At 38.2% G+C, this 15000-nt stretch overlaps 1 protein-coding gene across 1 annotated transcript in view; it reads left to right on the top strand.

The window, feature by feature from the left end:
• Positions 1 to 15000, top strand: part of dntt (deoxynucleotidyltransferase, terminal) — a 132612-nt gene that overhangs the window by 30130 nt on the left and 87482 nt on the right. Inside the window, exons 6-8 of the mRNA XM_084391928.1 lie at positions 299 to 370; positions 475 to 598; positions 5274 to 5406. Of these exons, the coding sequence (XP_084248054.1) occupies positions 299 to 370; positions 475 to 598; positions 5274 to 5406 (329 nt within the window). The remainder of the gene's footprint in view (positions 1 to 298; positions 371 to 474; positions 599 to 5273; positions 5407 to 15000) is intronic.

Here is a 15000-nt window from a genome sequence, read left to right as displayed (position 1 = left end):
ACACTCTGAATGTGATTAATACACTGGTTCTGGTTCCTGCAGGCGGAGAAACTGTAAGATAGTCAATAAAGCATCTTCACAACAGCGCGAGAGCTATGGGAGACAACGCAATGAGCATTTCATTAGAGTTATTAAGCTGCAATTAACCCGGACTGTGTGTGTGTGTGTGTGTGTGTGTGTGTGTGCAGATTATTTACAGTTACCGTGTTTAATCATAACAGGATTTAAACTGGATTTAATTGTCTGTGCATGACAGTGGCACATAACAAACTGCGCATCTGTCTTGGTCTTTATCTAGGAGATCTTTGAATGCGGATCATCCTCCAGAGCTGAAGACGTACTGAATGACGAGAGGTACCGAACTATGAAGGTAAAGTAAATCTCTCTGGGACTTCAGAGCTTAGCAGGTGTAGAAGTGAGTGTGTGTGTGTGTGTGTGTGTGTTTATGTGCGTCTGGTAATGTTTGTGTCTCAGTTGTTCAGCAGTGTGTTCGGGGTCGGACCCAAAACCGCGGAGAGCTGGTACCATAGAGGACTCAGGACGTTTGAACAGGTTCTGTCTGAACCCAGTATCAGACTGAACCGCATGCAGACCGCAGGTAAACAATGATGTCAAAGTCACGTCAGAGTTCAGACTTGTTAAAGTCTCCCTGTAGTCAATCATTTTATCCCTTAAAACTCATCTTTGATCACCAAAATGACATATTTCAAAGATTTTTCCTTGAAAAAATTTCTTCATGTCTTAAAATATCTTGACTGTAACTCGACACCCTTGCCTCATTTAGTATACGCGGTTCTATGAATATGCAAATGAGCCCCGCCTCCACTCACTCACTCAGCTCAGAGATCCACTGTGTTGACGATCACACGTTGACGTATTAGTTTTTAAAAAGCTATTTTTCAGCATGGTGATGATTTTAAAAATCGCTTGTTGCATGAATCACAATTTCTGTAAAATACATTTTTATTAACCCCAAGTAAACAGAATATCATTGCATTATAATGGCTTTTTGGACATTGTCCTATTATAAAAACACATTTTTGGACATATACCATGGTGATACTATGTTTTATATATATATACAGTACCAGTCAAAAGTTTGGAAACACTACTATTTTTAATGTTTTTGAAAGAAGTCTCTTATGCTCATCAAGCCTGCAGTTAAAAAAAAAAACAGTAATATTATGAAATATTATTACAATTTAAAATAATGGTTCTCTTTTTTAATATACTTTAAAATGTAATTTATTTTTGTGATGCAAAGCTGAATTTTCATCAGCAAGTACTCCAGTCTTTGGTGTCTTATGATCCTTCAGAAATCATTCTAATATGCTGATTTATGATCAATGTTGGAAACAGTTGTGCTGCGTAATATTTTTTTAATAACCTGAGATACTTTTTTCAGGATTATTTGATGAATAAAAAGTTAAAAAGAACTATATCTATTTAGAATAGAAATCTTTTGTAACAATATACACTACCGTTCAAAAGTTTGGGAACAATAACTATTTTTTTTTTAAAGAAATTAGTACTTTAATTCAACAAGGATGCGTTAAATTGATAAAAGGTGATGGTAACGATTTATATTGTTAGAAATGTTTTTATTTTGAATAAATGCTGTTTTTATGAATAAATGCTGTTAACGTTTTACTCATCAATGAATCCTGAAAAAAGTATTCCAAAAATATATATATTAAACAGCACAACTGTTTCCATCATTGATAATAACTGAGTATCAAATCATCATATTAGAATGATTTCTGAAGGATCATAAGACACCAAAGACTGGAGTACTTGCTGATGAAAATTCAGCTTTGCATCACAAAAATAAATTACATTTTAAAATATATTAAAAAAGAGAACCATTATTTTAAATTGTAATAATATTTCATAATATTACTGTTTTTTTTAGTTTTTTGTTTTTTTAACTGCAGGCTTGATGAGCATAAGAGACTTCTTTCAAAAACATTAAAAATAGTAGTGTTTCCAAACTTTTGACTGGTACTGTATATATATATATATATATACTCCTTAAAACTGCAGTGAACCAAAGACAGTCTCAAAAACACGCTTTGAAATCGCTGGTGTTTCTGACGTCACAAACTACCTTGTAACCAATCAGATCAACGTGTGATCGTCAACCAGTGGATCTCTGAGCTGAGTGAGTGAGTGAAGGCGGGGCTCATTTGCATATTCATAGAACCACGTATACTAAATGAGGCAAGGGTGTCGAGTTACATTCAAGATATTTTAAGGCATGAAGAATTTTTTTTTCAAGGACATTTTTTTTCAAATATATAAAATACTATAGAATTCCCAGCCCTATATTTACTTGTTACTCTAATGTACTTCCAGGAATACAATATTTTTACTATAAACACATAAACATTCACCAGTGTATGTGTCCAAAGCACTATAGTGTGTATTCAGGTTAATTGGGAGAGTTTTTGCCATTGAGATGACAGGGTAAAAGAGTCCCAGTTTACCATCTCTGTTTTTTCTTACCGAGTTAATGCTTTCACAGAAGTATTTGAATTTATTTAAGCCAGACCTCCCTCTCTTTCACTCTCAGAATAAAAACACAATGTAGACATGATAAATGTTCCTGCCAAACCCCAGTCATCATTTCCTGGTCATTTTTATGCAGCCGTCGGCCTCGGAGCGTGTGTGTCTGGGACAGAGGGCTTCTGTGCCGCTGAAATCACTGTGTTTAACGCATGTTCACCGCTTCAGTCTTCACGTCTGTCATGTCTGGGAGAGTTGTGCGCCGAAACCTCCTGGAAGATAAATATGCTTATCAATCAGTCCGGTTCCATTGAGCATCACATACTGTATTAAAACCCTCCTGGGAGTCGCGAGGACGTGGGAAAATGTGACAGTTTTGCTGGTTATAAATTCAGAGCTCATCAATCAGACTGAGAAAAGGCCAGCCGTGTTCCCGCTGTCATCTCCTCTATGAATTATGATGTGATTTCATTGTTACCTTTTGAAGCGATTACCTTACCTGACCCGTTGTTTTATGGCCTCGGGTCCTAATATGGAGGGTTGTATTGTTAATTACTGATTGTTTGGGAAAATCTACTGTAAGAGGAAAGTTTAATGAGGCAGAGATTGTTTACCAACTCACATCGCTACTGTTTTTCAGTCGTCAGGCCTCGTAATTTTCCACCGCTGTCTTCAGGCGCTCATTTACGACCTGCTGATCTATAAACAACACGCCGGCTTCAAACAATTATGCAGATTTCGGTTTGTGAGATTTCCAGTCGGGTGAGAGGCGGTGCAGACGCTCGCTTGTTGGAAGAGTCTCGGTGTTGGAAGTGATTTCTCTGGCTGTGTGCTTGTGAGGGCTATATTCTGAAATTCTCACTTATTCAAAACATAAAGGTTGAAAACAAGTGTAGAACTTCAGTGAATGTGATGCTTTTCTCTAAAAGTGCTTTATCTATTATTGAAATGGCTGAATATATGAAAAAGTTTGTCATAGTTTTATTCATATTTTAAAAAGATTTGTATTTCATGTAAATGCTGTTCTTTTGAACTTTCTATTCATCAAAAAAAACAAAAAAAATGTAATCACGGTTTCCACTGAAATATGAAGCAGCACATCTGTTTTCAACATTAATAATAATCATAAATGTTTCTTAAGCATTTAATCATCATATTCAAATGATTTCTGAGGGATCACGTGAAGCTAAGACTGGAGTAATGATGCTGAAAATTCAGTTTTGATCACAGGAATACTTTTTTTTATATATATATATTCACATAGAAAACACTTATTTTAAATTGTAATAATATTTAAAAAAAAAAAAAGTCCTGTATTTTTGATTAAATAAATGCAGCCTTTGTAGAAGAGACTTCTTTCAGAAACATAAAAAATAAGTGTAAAACAATTATATTTTAACTTTCTTGCAAAATATTAATTTATATACAAATATATAACTATAAATTCCCGTTTGCTAACCGCGACTTTGATTGATGGATCTCTCCACTATTTTGGGCGACTTCACATTTACTTTTATGCATTTGGCAGATGATTTTAAGTCTTTCACTCAAATTGCTTTATCACTAAAAATAATTTTCTCTGTGTAGAAAATGAATGTGATTTTTACTTGTGGAATCTGTCGGCTGTGCTCTATTAAGTGTGACAGCAGCACAGCGAAGGAGATTACAATATTAGAAAGCAGATCAAACAAGCCAATATGAAAACTTATAAAGATTAAAAAAAAATAACACTCATAAAGAAGGTTTTTGGACATTTACCATACGGTAGTACCATATTTAGATTTTGTGCATGTGCTGCTATTCTTTAAGGTAAATACCGTAGTCAATTATGGTGTGATTCATATATTTACCATATATTCAATTTTGTAAGTGAAAGAAGGTTAACAGCACTGGGATGTGTGCGTGATCTCAAGAGGCATTGAGGTCTGTAATTAATGTTTCTCACACAAACCACTAGTGAGAGACACTCGTTGAACAAATAGAGGATGAGCTAATAAACACTCGATAGTGAAACTGTTGGATCGTGTGTTTTGGTGATAGATTCAGTGCTGAAACTGCACTATTAAATCACTTTTAATGGTGTTTAACCGTCCAGAACGGCATGAAAGTTATATTTGTAGATGGCATTGAACTCTAATTTGAGAATATCCCATAATTAACAGTAAAGTTGCTAGGTCAACCATCACTACTATTGCTAATAGTTAGTGTTAGTGATGTGATGAAACCCTTAAACTCTTCACAAAAATATTTAGACCTAAATTTAAGATTTGTGTGTTTTAATTGCATATTAAGGTGGGGACTGGTTTGTTTTAATTCACATGATCTTGATAATTAGTTCATTCTGAACACAGCCAGCAAGCAATAGCCATCATTTCACCGTCTAGGTTAACTATAGACCCAATGTAGTCCGGCTATGAGGAACCCACTTCTAGCCAAAATAAGCTTGAATTTGAGATTGTGAGATGCATGATATTGTGTTTGGTTTCATTACTTCACTTTATTTCTTTATCTAATTGATGACTAGTTTATTCTTGGGCTATGGTTTAGACGTCTATTACATTTTCACTGACAGCCCAAATTTTGCCTTGTTTTAGCCTAGAAGTCTGAGCTGTGTTTGGACGGCTATTAGACGTCTTTTAAATTCAAAATTGATTGCTTGATTGAGTTTTCCTAGGTAAACACGTCTCACGTTTTCTTCAGACAGTGTAAAAGTCTAGTTTGTGCAACTCCTCTTAGGTGTTTGTCAGTAAATCTTGTATTCATCGCAGGGTTCTTGTTCTACGAGGACATCAGTAAGCCGGTGAGCAGGACAGAGGCCAACGCACTGAAGATTATAGTGGAAGAAGCTGTTATCTGTGTAAACCCACACGCCACCGTCCACATTACTGGAGGATTCCGCAGGTAAACACTGGTTCCTCGAAGAAGAGTAGATATTAGTGGTTTGTGTCTGTTTATGTCAGTTCACTGCTGTGTGATTTGTGTTTTTTTTATGGAGCAACATTTCTGTAATGAAAACTCTTGGAGTGTTTGGGATGAAAATGGATATGACAATGTAAATATGTTTGGTCTTGGCCGAATAGATCTGCTATGCTGTTATTGCTGCTGAATTTGGTTATTGCTGCTGCTGCTGTTATTGCTGCTGATTTTGGTAATTGCTGATGCTGCTGTTATTGCTGCTGATTTTGGTTATTGCTGCTGCTGTTATTGCTGCTGATTTTGGTTATTGCTGCTGATTTTGGTAATTGCTGCTGCTGTTATTGCTGCTGATTTTGGTTATTGCTGCTGATTTTGGTAATTGCTGCTGCTGCTGTTATTGCTGCTGCTGTTATTGCTGCTGATTTTGGTTATTGCTGCTGCTGCTGTTATTGCTGCTGATTTGGTTATTGCTGCTGATTTTGATAATTGCTGGTGCTGTTATTGCTGCTGATTTTGGTTTTTGCTGCTGCTGCTGATTTTGGTTATTGCTGCTGATTTTGATAATTGCTGGTGCTGTTATTGCTGCTGATTTTGGTTATTGCTGGTGCTGCTGTTATTGCTGCTGCTGTTATTGCTGCTGATTTTGGTTATTGCTGCTGCTGCTGTTATTGCTGCTGATTTTGGTTATTGCTGCTGATTTTGATAATTGCTGGTGCTGTTATTGCTGGTGCTGTTATTGCTGCTGATTTTGGTTATTGCTGCTGCTGTTATTGCTGCTGATTTTGGTTATTGCTGCTGCTGTTATTGCTGCTGATTTTGGTTATTGCTGCTGCAGAGCAAGTACGGGACTTGCTACTGCCAATACATACACGACTGGCTGCTGTGAGAAAGCAAGACATGCTGCTGCTGTACAGCATAACGTAAATAAATTACCTGTAGCAGATCTATACAGGTGGAGCTGGGGAAGGTGGAGGGTTTCTGAAAGTGTGCTGCACTGCTACAGCAAAAGCAGACCAAGTATTTGAAGGCTGAGCAACTAATCAGCTGTGCCCTGTAGAGAATGATGTGGTTGCAAGCAGATTGAGTTAAGGACCTGTCAGCCAGTTTCATGAGTCATGACAGAACTTTGTATTTCCCAAAAGAAAATGTAAAATGTAATGCTTTGCTCTTTCATAGCTCAGGTGATGCAATGTGGTTGTGTTTAAAATAATGAAATATCCCCCAAATCCCCTAAACTGACACTGCTGGAGTGTTCTGTGTCTGGCTCTCTGTATTTCTATCATGCAACCACTCAGCAACTATTCAGAACAGCTTCGCAACTGCCTATTAACCACCTTTGTGTACATATGGCATAAATAACCTTCAAAACATCAGAATAATCAAGCTCTCATTCAAACTTTGTCTTGAACTGCATGCATTTTTGAATGCATTTTATGCAAATTCTAAATTATCATGCATCATTTATTTGGGAATTTATTTATATATATAAATAAATCCCCATGTTTTTCCTTGAAATACATTTGGGTAAATACAAATGCTCACTAATGAGTGAGTTGTTGACAGAGTAACAGTATAGATCTGTAAAATGAATATGGATTCATCTGCCAAATTGTTGAGATCTCTTCTGATACTCTAGGAGAGACTTACTGAGCGTGAGGCGAGAAACGTATGAGAAACTGGAGAGTTCAGCAAAATCCTCACTGGACATGAATAATGTCCTGACACAGACTTCAATCTGTCGTCACACTCGTGGGTTAATATCATTGGATTCCCTTCAGAGTAAACTGCAGATCACATTTCTACCATGTAAATGGAAAAAGGTGTTTGTTGTACCTCGAGGGTCCTTTCGGTGAGCTCGTCTACGAGAAAATGTGACCAAGAGGTTATGAATCTTAATAACGTTCGCCAGAGAGAAAATGCCAAACGTCCTTATTCAATCATACAGTGTTTGCAGAGCCTGAATGGCTTTCTGATCAAGAACAGGGTGTTTTTTTTTTTCATCCTCTCTGTCTGGTCTGGTCTGTAGTGTTTTGTTTGGTGGAGTTGTAAAGTTTCTCTTTTATAGCTGGTGTTTATTTGAATTATTCAGAGGCGAGCTGTCTGTAAGCTGTCTTGTTTTGGCCTGTGTTGGTCCGTCAGACTCGCCGTTGGTCATGGGAATTATGGGAAGAGTGCTTTAAAACCTCCACAGACTCGACCTCAACATGTTTTTTTTTTGTGCTTAATAGGGAAAGGTGCATTATTTCTGGTGTAAAGCCTTTTCTATGTAAAGCACTTTGAATTACCATAGTGTATGAAATGTGCTATATAAATAAACTTGCCTTGCCTTGGTGCATTTGTTTCCGCAGGTCATGTGTCTGATGCTGCATAATGACAGTACTTTAAAGATTGATATTTTTGGGAAGTAATAATGTACTGAAAGTCTGATGAATAAGATCAGTGCATGAATTCCAGCTGCTTTTATGTCTGTTTTGTTGTGATATTATGCCGTTGTTCAGAGATAACATGGTCCTGACACTCAGATAAGTGAGTTAAAGTGAAAACAGCGCTATCACTGCGCACCTTGCCAGTAAACTGGTGTATCTTGTCAGTAGTGGTTTATTTCAGGCTGGCTTTTTCCATCTTATTTGCTTTATAAATCTTGCTGATGTGCTCTTGGCGGATGAGAGATATTATTAGCTCGGGACGGGTGGAACAGATGTCACAACCGCACGTCTCCTACACAGATGACAGATGCTGCGCAAATGAAAACAAAAGCCTTTTTGAAGATGCGACGGGGTTTTATAGTAACTCGAGGAACGGGAGACGGTGAATCGCGTGACTTTTGGTGACGACACTGACACGTTCATTCACTGACACAGCGTTGATGAAGTTAGATGTCTTTAATCTCTTAGCCGGTGATGTTTTATCGGCTTCACGGTACAGTCAGACACAAACTCAAATTGAAATGTGTGTTTGATTTATTATGTGAGCTTCACAGAGCCAACATATAGTGCTAGTGTACAATCTTGCCTCAGGCTTCTTTCAAAACTAAGGGGAAAATATCTGAATCCTCCCAGAGCAAACTCATCTCTGGCCTGTTCTGACTTTGGGGTGTTTTATCTCTATCTCACTGAATAGACTTCGAGCTGACAATGAAATATCCCCAAAAATTGCTCAGACTTACAACGATGGAGTGTTTTGAGTCTGGCTCTCTGTTTATGAACCTTATCATGCTGTATCGCCATTTATGTGCATGCATTTATTATACAGTGGTGGTCAAAAGTGATGTTGTCTGCAAAAAATAAGTATACAGTCAAACCAAAAATCATTCAGACATTATTCAGACTTGTGTGTTCAGGACATTATAGTTAATTTATGTAAGTGAGGATAGCAAAATAAAGTAAACTGTAACATATTATACCCCAAAATTCTTCATACAGTGACTACCAGTAAAATGTATAAAAATTTGGGACCAAAATTTATTCTGACACTTTGAGCTGATCATGTTTTGCTGAAGTGTTTTTTCTTTAATTGCTAATGCGACCTTTTTACACCACAGACTGAACAAAATTAAGCATTAGGCTACTTGGTAATTGGTTGAGCTAAACTGGTATTATCTAATTGTGTAGTTAAATTTAACAGCTGACAGATATTCAACATAATTCATTTGTGAGACAGTCTAACAGAAGGATGGACAAAACCAGTCAAATATAGTTCTTGTCATATTTTATTACCATTTTCTAAACTATAGTGAATAAACTGTTATAGTGTGAGAAATGTTGAAGGCGTCTGAATACATTTAGCTTTGACTGTATATAAAGAATTAAATCCTCAGATTGTGTTGCTCGATAAAGCCATCACAATCCTACTCTAAAATTGCACTTTAGCCACAGCATTCATCAGAAAGTGACATTTGACATTGACAGAGGGTGTAATTGAGCGAGTGTGTTGAATCCAGCGACGGTTTTGACTATAGAGCTATTAGTCACGGGTGCTTTATGAGTTTTCCTCACATGACATTTCCCTATCTCTCAGGATGACTAATGTGACTGAGCATCGGTGTAACGGGATTACGACAGGGAGAAAACATCATGTTTACCTCCAAACAGTCTTCTAAAACTTTACGGCTCAAAATGCAAATCTGCAGCTCTGTCGAGGCTAAGCTCTGTTGAAATCTGCTATTTGAACTCCGGCAAGCGCCACACGTTGGCCGTGACAGTTTTAGTGATGTCTGGATTTGCCGCAGGAATAGTTTCCGCTTTAACATCTACAGAGGATCAGGTTATAGACACTGTGACAGACTTCTCAGTCTCCTCACGGCGAGTACAAATGCAGAAGGCCTACGAGAACGGTGAGATGATGCAGTGTTTGTTCAACTCCAGGTGAAACGGCATGAATCATTCATTAAAGTCCCTCTCAAGTGCCTTGAAACGCGCAGCGTTATGTATTTTACACTGAAATAGGAAGAAAGCTCCTCCCCCTTTTTTAAAATAGCCAATAGCGTTCCGCTTATATCACAGCAGCTCGGCCAGAGGCATTGAGCTCGGCAAAGCCAGAGAACGTCTAATGAGGGGAGAAGTGCCACTCAATAAACTTCCGGTTGCAGTTCCACTCTTGTTCCATATGAGGGCGCTCACAGGTCGAGTGCAGAATGAATGGAGGTCTATGGAGCTATACCGCTCAAAATCCACTTTTCTCAGGATATAATTTTTTGTCTAGTAATTTGAATGTTGTTTTCGAAAGGGGATGCAAAGAAATTACACATTGCTCGGTGTTAGATTTTGTAGAGTCACTTATTTGCTTTTTAAAAGTCTTTCAAAATGTCAATGATGTCAGAATGCTGACGTCATTAGCAAAATGCTAGCGTGTTGTGGGCAACAACAACTCAACCTGTAAGAAATCGAAAAGAAATAAGTACTCGTTCGTTCATTCAACTTTCGATCTATAACCCATGTTGAACTTGCAAAACTTACTATCAAATCTGAGATTTCTCAACGGCAATCGGGTGAAAGAGACAAATTTAGCCGTCTAGCCCCATAGACTCCCATTCATTTTGCACTCATGGCGAGCGCGCCCAGTGGAACTCTGATTGGAACTACAACCAATAGGACTTAATAGGGCGTTGGAGTGAACAGGCTTTCCGTAGACGGGCTTTGGCAAAGCCACGTTTTCTAATAGATTTCCCTTTTAGATTTAGGGTGCTTTCACACCTGCCTCATTTAGTTCGGTTGAATCGCACTAGATGGTGCGGTTCATTTGGGCAGGTGTTAATGCGGCAATAGCACTCGGGTGCGCACCAAAAGCGGACCAAACAAGCGTACTTTACGCTTTGAAACGAACTCTGGAGCGGTTCGTTTGTGGTGAGAACGTGATCCGACCTCGAACAGAACCAATTGCCAAAGAACTGCGCATTTTTGGACTAAACCAGTTGCCGTAGTCAGCTGCGCTGTGCATTATGGGATGAGGAGAAATGTTTGTTGACAGTTTGCACTTTAAGCATGGCAGCTCGCGGACAAACTTGGAGTTGTGAGGAGCCTGAGAGAAATTATTAATGTTATTTTCGAGCCGCATCCTCGCTTCATTCTCAAATGTTATTGTTTTGTCTAAAGTGGTGTAGACAAACTATATAATAAAATATGACCAGGGATACATTCAGCCCACGCTGTCGTCTCTCCATAGTAAACAGTGACGTGTTGTCTGCCGGATTTTCCACCTCTTTGTTTACTTCCGGGAGTTCTGTAGGAATTTTCCCGCACGTTAATTCTGACCAATCGAAGTGCAGTTATGGAAGTGCCAATGAGTGATGTGGATGTTGTCATGTGACTGCATTTTGGTTCGTTTGATCAACTCATACACTGATCCGGACCAGAGCGATCGGTGTGGTGTACAAAAGTATAATTTTTCGCCCTTGGTCCGGACCAAATGAACCGAACTACAGATGTGAAAGCACCCTAACACTGAAATAGGAAGAAAGCTCCTCCCCCTTTTTAAAATAGCCAATAGCGTTCCGCTTATATCCCAGCATCTCGGCCAGAGCCGTTGAGCTCGGCAAAGCCACGTTTTCTAATAGATTCCCCTTTTAGATTTAATATGAAACTGTTACTAAAGCAAAACAGTGATCATAATCATGCTGAGGATGTGTAGTTTGGAAAAGTGTGTAAGTTATGTTTGTGCATGGCAGTGCTGTTATCTTCTGCTATTCAGTGCTGTTTCTAATGCAGAATCTGTCCAAACGTTTCTTTTAAATACAGCATTCTGTGTATAACTCAAATTATGCATATGATCCGCTCTGTGCTATCGTGTATCTGGGCCAGAGCAGACTACGTGATGCTAACGCGCAACCAGACTTCATTCACCCCAATGGAAGTCTAAATCGTTTCCTATCCACTATGCATTATGCGCATGCATTGTGTGGCTAGGGGTTTTCCAAAGTTACAAGCCACTCAGCATTTTCACTGGCCACAATTTTGAGATGATCAATCAATGCCATTGGGAAAAATGGTCATATAGATATTTTTTAAATATTATCTCATAATTTGGCAGCAGGTATTAGAGTTCTTCGGTAACAGTTGGTACTGAAATTTAAAAAATGTGATGCTTTGAGCGCTGTTGAGTGGAATCATAAACACCTCTGATTGGCCGTTGTACTCACGCGCTCATCGGATATGTCTGTGATTGGCTACAATGATCAGCGCTTCAAAAACATGTTGTAAATATACATCAATGACGCTCTTCACCGAGCGCTTACACAGATGCACACGGGAGCGTTTGAAAGCAGGAACGGTCCGCTGAAAACGTTCAAACTCTTCCGTGTGCTCTCAAACGCTCCCGTGCGTTGATCATTATAGCCAATCACAGACGTATCCGATGAGCGCAGAACACAACGGCCAATCAGAGGTGTTCACGATTCCGCTCAACAGCGCTCAAAGCGTCACAATTTTAAAAGTTTGTACTTTTTGACAACTCTAGCAGGAATATTAGGCTGCTGTCACTTTAAGACCTGATGCACGGATCCATTAATACTGTCACACGTGCCCTTTCTTTCTCGACTGTTTACATCCACTTAACACATAGCGGACTGTGTTTACGTGAATGCTCTCCAAGTACGGCATTTAGATTTTATTTTGTGTGTATTTGACACAATAAGCAGTGAAAACAATCTCAATTTAGTGCTGAGAGGCGGCTTTATGTGTGCGCTCTTTGGGTGTGAGCGCAACATCTGCGGAAATAAGTAAAATTATGCACAAACCCACGCCGAAATTCAAGCCCTGTAACACCAGCAATGTTCATCCGGAGCAAATGAAACGAGTGAGTGAGTGGAGGCGGGTTTGTGCACTTCTACTGTACATTCAACTCAAGAAACACAATATTAAAGTAAAGCCGTCTATTAAATAAACTTTGGATGAGAAAAACGACCAGCTTATGTTTTGTGAATCTTTCAAATGCTTTTGAAAAGGCCATTAATCGATTGTTTTGACATTTGATCTTTGCTGAGACGAGCCTGAGATTAACGAGCCCGGGCTGATGTCATCATCATTGGCCGAATGTACAAACGTCCATCGACTCGTGAGCGTTTGAGCCTGTTTGAATCAGCCGGCGTCTGTTCGAGCTGATTGGAGGTGAAGGGAATTTCTGCTGTTAGGATTGTGCCAGCGCAGCGAAACCAAACGCAGACGGAAGAAGTTTCACTCTCGGCTGGAGAAAGATACAGCACAGCTCATTAGAAATGAGAAGAGAAGCGAATAACTGAGGTGTGACGCTTCACTCGCTGATCAATTACCCCAGAGAAATGACTTTACTGTCCTTCCACAGACTCCTGACTCCAAATTAATAGTATGTGCTGTGAAATATGACCATATATGATATCGCAATACTGGTTTGAAATTGAATTGTTACTAAATTCTAAAACTTGGGAAGAAATTGTGAGGAGTGTTTGTTTTTGCTAAGTCATTACTGCCATCATGGGAGATTATTATGGTTTTGCTGTGCGGTTGCTTGCTAATGAATGGTTAGGTAGTTATTAGGGTATTTAAGTTGGTTCTTACTGTGTCAAGTGAAAAGAGTCTCTAATATTGTTTACATATAAGCATTACTAATAGTGATATTTGACTCGGCACACTGCAGAAATGCTTTTCTTACTTCCAGTCCAAATATCTAACAATTCTTAAATCAAGATGCATTTACTAGATGAGTAAAAATAACATGAGATATTATGTCTTTTTTTCTGGGGAAATAAATAAAAATTAAGCGAGTTTTTGCTTAAAAAAAGCAAAATTATCTACCAAAATGTTTCTGTTTGAATTAAGATCGTTTCTCTGATCCCATTGGCAGATACCAATACTAATCATTTACTAATACTTCAGTAAATGCATCTTGATTTAAGAATTGTTTGATATTTGGACTGGAAACAAGACAAAAATACTAAGTAAGAAAAGCATTTTTTCCAATGCAAACACTAATAAATGAATTGATGAATCAGTTTATTGGTGTATGTGCTTGACAGCATCTTCCTCTCTTTTCTCTCTCATCCCTGTGGAAGTGACTGAAGTCAGAAGAGTTTAATTTAGCATTTCAGCTCTTAAGCTCTTCTAAAGATGTGTGATGTCTGAGAAGCAGAATACTGTCTCCTAAAGCGGGGGATTTCAGTGTGACATCAAATAAATAGCTGTCATGTAATATCTCGTAAGCCAGAAATGATTTTTCAGGAGGTCTTTATGGGTGTGCGGCTCCAGCTCAGACTTACAGGCTTGCACGTTTTCAGAGACTCAGTGTGCATTAGTGCATAACTTCAAATATTATACAATTTCCTTAAAACGTCCTCAGATGCATAAACATTCTGCTAAACATTTCATGCAGGTTTGAATGACGAGAGTGACTAAATAATGACAAAATATATACAGTTCTATGCATAAGTTAATACACCCATGCTAAAGTTGACTAAAAAGAGGAATAAAAAATCATATTTTGGAAATTGAACTTAATGCCTTAATTTAAAAAATTAGGAAAAATCCAACCTTTAAGGACACCAATTTTCTTTGTGAATGAATAATGTATCGTAAATAAATAAATGTTCTTCCTTAAAATACATGGTGCATAAGTGTGTACACCCCTATGTTAAATTCCCATAGAGGCAGGCAGATTTTTATTTTTAAGTATTTAAAAAATTTTTTTTTTAGGATACTATGCATCCTGATAAAGTTCCCTTGGCCTTTGGAATTAAAATAGCCCCACATCATCACATAGCCTTATCCATACCTAGAGATTGGCATGGGGTACTTTCCATAAGATCATCTCTCAATGCAAATCAAACTAGCTATTAGGCTAACTGAAATACAACCATGCCAATCTCTAGGTATGGTGAAGGCTATGTGATGATGTGGGGCTATTTTAATTCCAAAGGCCAAGGGAACTTTATCAGGATGCATAGTATCCTAATAAAAAAAAAAAAAAAAAACTTAAAAAAAAAAATCTTCCTGCCTCTATGGGAATTTAACATAGGGGTGTACCGACCAATCAGAGCACAGTGTGCTTTTCAGAAGGAGGGGCTTCATAGAGACAGGAACTAAACAGAGCGTTACTGACAGACTGGGAAGAGAA

This window comes from Rutilus rutilus (assembly GCF_951802725.1).
Source record: "Rutilus rutilus genome assembly, chromosome: 20".
NCBI classification, from domain to species: domain Eukaryota; kingdom Metazoa; phylum Chordata; class Actinopteri; order Cypriniformes; family Leuciscidae; genus Rutilus; species Rutilus rutilus.
The sequence above is the reverse complement of the archived record's forward strand: the minus strand, read 5'-3'. Positions and strand labels throughout refer to the sequence as shown.